We start from the raw sequence: 7325 nt of genomic DNA, 5'->3' as shown, positions 1-7325 counted from the left end.
TCTCTCTCTCTCTCTCTCTCTCTCTCTCTCTCTCTCTCTTTGTATCTATTGCTCTCTTCATCTCTCTCTTCCTTTTTCTTTACTAACTGCCAAAAAATTAGCACTTACCAAGCAACAAATGCTTTGGCAGGTGAATACATTTACCTGCCATTTAGCCAGAAAGTCTATTAGGCTAGATGGAAGTCGAACTGCAAGCATGACCTTCAAGGATGTTACATAAGTGATTTAAATAAAAACATCTAGAAAAAGAAAACATCTTTTTAATTTGCAATTTGTGCACCTCCTAAAAATATTTATTTTTCAGAAGTTTATCTATGGCAACCTTATTTATGTTTTTTTGTTCTCCAAAACACAATGTGGTGACATAAAATAGAAAAGGAAAAAACAATTAGATATTTCCAAAATTAATATTAAACATAAAATATTTACAATTAGCCTATATATTGTATTTCTATAATATGTATTCATAAAAACAGAATAAAATTCATGCAAAATATAAATTCATGACTGTTTCAAAACCTAGCAAGATGTCTACCTAGACAGCACTCATTGGACATCACAGTCTGAGTTATCTGATCTAAAGCTGATCTTAAGGACATCTTACCAATAACTGCTTCAAAATCACAGACTACATCAACATACACACATAGACATACAGATACACCTGGATGACCATGTGCTAACTTGTAAAGAAAAGATATACAAGCATTAGCATGACTCTCCTAGCCACCCACTGCCCTGGCATTTCATGAACATAAATGTCAAAATGCCTTGTAGAGCTGATAACGCAGCAGTACTCCGAATCTGTGTGCCTGTGTGTGTGCTATATGTTTTGTCTGGCAAATATTTTTAAAGTGGGATCTGGTGGAAATGAATATAAACCAGGGTTGCGCAAAATTCAGAACTGAATAATTGGAATCCTTTCAGAATTCAGTTGAGCTTGAACTGAATAGCCACATAGCTAGAATTGGAATTGGAATGACGGGAAGAAGACTGAAGGAAATGAAGTGGTCTTCCACTCAGATCCACAAAAGTAAATTTGTTAAGTAAGATTAAATATACAAACTAAATATACGTTCATAAAAGTGAAATTTCAAAACATCGATCTATCTGTCAGTAAGGCCTACAAATCCACAAAATATTTTTTTCAAAACTTTAAAACAAGCCTTTGTCGAGCCAATATTCAAAATGTGTCTTGACAAGTTTTGCTTTTCTAAGAGTTAGCCTATATGAATTTCAAATCATTTTAATTTTACTTCCATTTTGTTACCATTAAAATTTTTAAATAACAATTCTACATTCAATTTGCTACCTCAATTCAAATTATATTAAAATCTGAGCAGGCTCTGATAGAATCTGTAACATTTTTCAGAATTTTCCATACTCATTTTGGTGGAAAATCTGCGGTACTGCAGTACTACACGTATTGGGAGTTGAAAGAATAATCAATAAGCCAAATATTTCATGAACAAACAAGCAAGGATCAGGGGATGCCAGCAGCTCCTGACTCTCAGAATAATCCAATGGGAGTAAAGAAACTACAGGCCTGCGAGGAGCTCAAACTTTAGTTCTGTGTTTTCTCTTACAAACTGCGACACTGAAATTAGGGTGGAGTTTGCCTCTGGGTCTGGGATGTAGATCATCTATTTTCTATTTTCTCAATCCCTTTTTCTTTTTTTCTCCTCTCTCTTTTCCAGAGCAATCCATTCTGCCTCGCATCTGGGTTGTGTTCAAGGGCATCGCAGCACGATGGTGCTTCACAGCCTTGTCTCCCTCCATGAGATCTGGCCTGGACTTCTTAACATCCCATGACACCACTACACCACCAAAACACAACTAATAGACCCAGAAGCCACCACAATAAAGGGCATATTGAACTGATATTTACCACAAGAGTTTGAATCTAGATGATCTACTGTGTGACAGTGAGACCACACAATCCTGTAAGGAAAATAAAAAGTTGTGTGTCTGCAAGCACATCTGTGATGTTAACAGTTTGGCACTAAAGAGAGATTTTGGCAGTGCATTCTTCTTTCACTGGTGTCCAGAATGTTTCTAAGCATGGCCAAACACTGTTTTGGAGTGAATAACATTCTCAAGGCTGTATTTAGTAAACAGAGCGTCCAAACGGTTTCAAAAGGGCTCAGAAAGTGCAATGAATCATGGTCCTGCACAGTGAGGTAACCCTGCATTCCAACCTTGTTCCACACTCATATTCCAGAATGCTGAGTTAATGTTCTAATTATATGTTCTGGAAATTTTTAAGATCCCAATGAAATCGAGACACAGGGTTCTTGAATGCGAGTTGAGCTGCAAGCAGTCCCAATCCTGTCCTATATAGTGCACAACACTCCCCATATCCCTTCATCATTTCATTACAGGAGTGTTATTAAAATCCACTTAAAGGCACGCACAGCTTTGCTCAATGGAAAGTATGCAACAGGCCAACAGGCCCCTGAAAGTCTGACCCTCAACATCTGCTTTGAATCTGGTTAAAATATACATGGCCTGTTACAATTGGTCAATGTGCTTGCCTAATGCCTTGTATACCAGGGCAGATGGACAGTTTTCTCTTTTACCATATGTCTAAAGGCTGATTTATACTTCTGCGTCGGACCTACGCCGTAGCCTCGCCGTAGGCTATGCGTGAGTTTTCATTTATACTTCTGCGTCGTTGTCCGCGTCAACGTGCAGTACACATGCAAACCGCTAGTCAGCAGTGTCCACGGGCATGTTGCTGGTGTAACCCGCAGTACCACGGCAAAAGCCGAAGAAGAAGCGACTCGTCGGAGAAGCATTATGGCCGTGACGGCAGCAAATAAATATCAAATCATTAAATCATTATTTAAAACTACAAAAAGGAGACAACAACGGAACAGGAGATGATGGCATTCTTTCAATCTGCACAAGGACTTGTACCACGGCAGATCAACATTGTTTGTTGCGGACAACTATTGATGTATAATGCTATGTAGTATAATAAATGATAAGACACTTATTCTTTGCTTTGTTTTATTTTATATAAGAAGGTGTAACATTAAAATATATTAAAGTGCACATAAACACACACAAAACTCAAGTACATATGGAGGGAGGGGTTCTTGCAGACCAATCACAGCGCTTGCGGTCTGCGTAGAATTGACGCGCTGTTAGATTTTTGGAGAGGTGCACGTCAGGCTACGGCGTATGGGTGTGCGTCTATGCGTAAGCTACGGCGTAGGTCCGACGCAGAAGTATAAATCAGCCTTTATGCAGGAGGGCTGATTATTCACTTTCAATAACCTTTGCTCAGGTGCAGGAGACATGTTTGAGATAGCTTAGAGGCTTCCCTCTCATGTCAAGCAACACCTTGTCAGTAAACAACAAAATATACTCAACACTATGATCTGTAGCCTAGAAAATTGGTGTTGTCATAATGTCAGTATGGCAAATATATGGGTCACATGGCATGGAACCTGTGCAAACCCTGTTGAAAAAAAATAGTTTAAACCAGCCTGGCTTACTGGTCCTGGCTGGTTTAAGTTAGTCTCCCAGCCTGGGCAAGATAGTGTTTAGCTGGGTCAGCAGCTGGAAAGTGTCCAAAACCTCCCTAAACCAGCCTGACCAGGACTAAACAAGACCAGCTAACCAGCTCAGTCTGCTCTAAGATGCTTTTTTTTTTGACAGGGAATATGAGATCAGCAACACACATTCATGCATCATCTACAGAAACAAAACCAAAAAAGTGTCAAAAGCTGTAGTCAAAAGCAAAAAAAAAAAAGACTCTTTAAACATTCATGAAGATTTCACGAAGCAGTAAAGCAATAAATAAACAGCAAAACATTTGCCAAACAGAATATCATAATCATTATCATTCACACTGACTCTCAGTAATCAGGCTTTGAGGCTGAAATATAAAGAGAGAGAACTGTGAAGTGAAAGACAGATAAAAAGATGGAGAAGAAGAGAAGATGAGAAGTAGATGTGAGGAGTTTCTTTTTGATGACATCCTCCATCGGCTGCTCTTTGCACACAATGCCTCTGATATCACGGTGACATTACAATGATGTCACACAGCAAAATACTTAGCATCAAGCATGCCGCTCCATCAGGCACATAAAAAACATACTACATGCATTACATTCCTGTTCTGACAGGGCACTATACTAACACAAATGAAATTCAGTTTCTTCTTAACAGTAATATTTTAGGAGTGACCCGTCAGGACAGGAACCCAAATCCAATAAAAACACATTTTAGTGTAAATATAAGACTATTACTTACAAGATTTCATCGTTTTGGAACTCCAGAACACCGTGGGTGTCTTCAAAGTCCTCTCCCCCTCCATGCGCAGTTCCTTCAATGGTTTTATATGGCAGTGACACCACCCCACGGGCCCCAGACGTACGCAGGACCTTCACTTCCATGACACCCACACTCTCACTAACGTGGGTGACTGGCTCTTCAAATGTGAAGATTCCAGCATGGTCATCGTCAAAGATGGTGACTGTTGCTGTGGAGGGCACACCGAGCGTAGCGATGGTTTCCATGTGATTGACTTCAGTTGTCTCTGCCTCATCACCCTCATGAAGCACACGGACATTGCTGAGGTGGATGAGGAAGTTCTCGTCCTCTTCAAAGATGTCATCGTCAATAATTCCAACTCGGATCTCCTTTTGCGTCTCGCCTGGCTTGAAAACGATACTGCCTTCTGTGAATTCATAATCTGAGCCGGCATTTGCGGTTCCATCTTCTGTGCGGAATTCCACCGACACAGTCTGGTTGATATCGCCTCCACGTCGAATTACGTTCACCGCCACGGTTCCACAGTTTTCCAGGCACTGGTAAGAGCCAGGGTCAAAAAAGATCTTAGAAATCGGGTCATTCTCTCCAGTGTCACTGTGCACCTCATGCATGCTCACTGCTTTGCGAGCTTGGTCCGCCGCATGCTTCTTCAGAATGTTACCTGCTCCAGTCATTAAGCGGGTCGCTTGGCATCGGTAGAATGCACGGCTCTTCTGCTGCTGGCTGAGCACCTGGTAATTAGCGAGTTCAATCAACTGCTCCACCTCTTTATCAGGATGTTTCTGCTTCAGTTCCTTCAGAATCTTCGCCATTTCACGTCTAGCTTCATCCTCATCTAGGTCTTTGTCCTCCAGTTCCAAAGACAGAGTTCCATCCAAGAAGTCCACTGCATGAGAGTTGAGCATCTTCCCGTCCATTTCGATATCCACCTTGGATGGCAGAGGACGGTCCCCCTCCGTTTCGATGATCATGCCACGGTGCTTGCCGGCTCGGTAGCGCTTGTAAACATACTTGTAAAACAGGAGGCGGCGGTCAGCGATCCAAGCAAAGACCACGCAAATAGGAAAGAAGAAAAGAGTGAGAAGACCCTCCCACACCTGGACGATGCCTGGCGAGATAACAGCCAAGATCAGGTAGAGCCACAAGTAGGCGAAGATGCTCCAAGTGGCGGTGACAAAGAAAACACGCAGGTGTTTCACTTTACGATGCTCTCCGTCGGGCACCACGTAGACACAGATTCCAATAATGACGAACATGTTGAAAGCTGCACTGCCGACGATGGTAGAGGGTCCGAGGTCACCAGCTTCAAAGTTATGGCCGCACACTTCAATGACTGAGAGCAGAATTTCAGGAGCAGAAGATCCCAGAGCCATGAGAGTGAGGTTGGACACAGTTTCGTTCCAGATGCGCACAGTCGTAGTGGTCGTTTCACCATTTGGTTTCTTAATGGTGATCTCCTTCTCCTGAGAGGTGATGACCTCAATGGATGCCATGAAGCGGTCAGCAATAATCGAAACTCCCAGAAACATGTATACCATTGCCACAAAGTAAACTGTGGCCCGGGCTACCTTGTCCCCAAACGAAGGGTTTGGGGGCTCCCACAATGGAAGGATGACTCCTGAGAGACATGATACTGACCCACCACAGGTCAAAGACTTGTTGGCAGGAGAACTATGATCCTGGCTGTGGTCTGGAGCATGTTCCGCTGTCACATGGTGGACGTTGTAGAGCAGTATCACCATGACGACTAGACACTGAAAGCTCAGGAAGAGGCGCGGGGAGGTCTCACGATGCCTCATCATTCCTTACTCGGCGACAAACTTCCGTTATAATAAAAAGAGAAAAGGGGGATGAGGAGAAAAATTGAGAAATAGATTAATCAACTATTAAAATGAACCCAGGACACTGATCACCCACAAGCAACAACACGCGTGTTCTCAAAAACTGCTGCATTATTACGGTGTGTCTGACACTGACATTATTGGAACATTTCATCACTATGTGCTGAAAGGCATGTTCCCGAAATGTCAGGTAAAAAAAAAAACATTCTGGAGCACCTAGACTTGATTATCCATTTGTCAAATTTGTTTATCAATTCAATCATCAGGTTCACTTCAACAAAATGCATAAACAAGTCCAGATGCTCTCTTAAGCCTATTGCTCAACGACATTACATTCTGCTAGTTGTTTCTCCTCTAAAAACGGTATTAGTCCAGGGCCTGTATTCACAAATCATCTTATCTTACCACTAAGAGTTCTCCTAAAAAGCAGTAAAAGTTTTTAGCTAAGAGTTTTCTCTTAAAACCTATTCACAAAGCTGCTGAGACAAACTTTTACTAAGGAATAGAGAGAAGTCTTAAGCTAAGAGTAAAGCCGGGCTCACACTGTGCGATTTTTTAAAAGTCCCTTAGGATTGTACTTGTCAGACTGTACGAACATGATGATCAGTTCACACTGTGGGATCTCAGTTGTCATTAATGTCAAACTGTACGCAGTCTGAAAAAAAAAAAAAACAGTCAAGACGCGTTAAAAACAGGTGCGCGCAAGAAAACTTGTCCGGAGTTCTACATTCTCAACCTATACACGTTCAGTGACTGCGAGCTGCATTGCACGCGGGGCTGTAATGTTGGCTATCCTTTAAAGTATATGAATGGCGGCAATACCGGCATATTTATGCAGAATAGTGCAAGCAGCACTACACACCCACATGAAAACAGCAGCGCAACCAGTGTTTATCATAGCAAAGGCAACGAATCATATGAATTCCGTGAGTGGAGGACGGGAGCGCTGGAGTTTATGCGGTTAGAAGAAATCTCTAGCATTAATTCTGATCATGTCTTGAAAACCGAAGACAGTTTGACATTCGTCGTCGTAGAAGTCACACTGCAGGACTGACACTGCCAGAAGTTCGTCGGAGGTCAAATTTGATCGCAACGGTCATTAATCGGCTGTCGGTGAACATGTCAAACTAATGATCAAAGACTACAGATTTTAGCCTTGGATTATAGGAATCTTTTAGGATTTTCAAAATTTGTCTCAGA

General features: G+C 41.9%; 1 protein-coding gene across 2 annotated transcripts in view; it reads right to left on the bottom strand.

The window, feature by feature from the left end:
* The window catches only part of LOC107689782 (sodium/calcium exchanger 1-like), a 99080-nt gene that overhangs the window by 89374 nt on the left and 2381 nt on the right, over positions 1–7325 (bottom strand). For both annotated transcript variants that reach the window (XM_016487929.1, XM_016487928.1), the window contains exon 2: positions 4264–6110. In XM_016487929.1, coding sequence (XP_016343415.1) covers positions 4264–6086 — 1823 coding nt within the window. In that variant the 5' untranslated portion in view covers positions 6087–6110. The remainder of the gene's footprint in view (positions 1–4263; positions 6111–7325) is intronic.

The sequence above is a fragment of the Sinocyclocheilus anshuiensis genome, unplaced genomic scaffold (assembly GCF_001515605.1).
Source record: "Sinocyclocheilus anshuiensis isolate Anshui unplaced genomic scaffold, SAMN03320099.WGS_v1.1 scaffold918, whole genome shotgun sequence".
NCBI classification, from domain to species: Eukaryota; Metazoa; Chordata; class Actinopteri; order Cypriniformes; family Cyprinidae; genus Sinocyclocheilus; species Sinocyclocheilus anshuiensis.
Note: the sequence above shows the minus strand (reverse complement) of the source record. Positions and strands in the feature narration are given on the sequence as shown.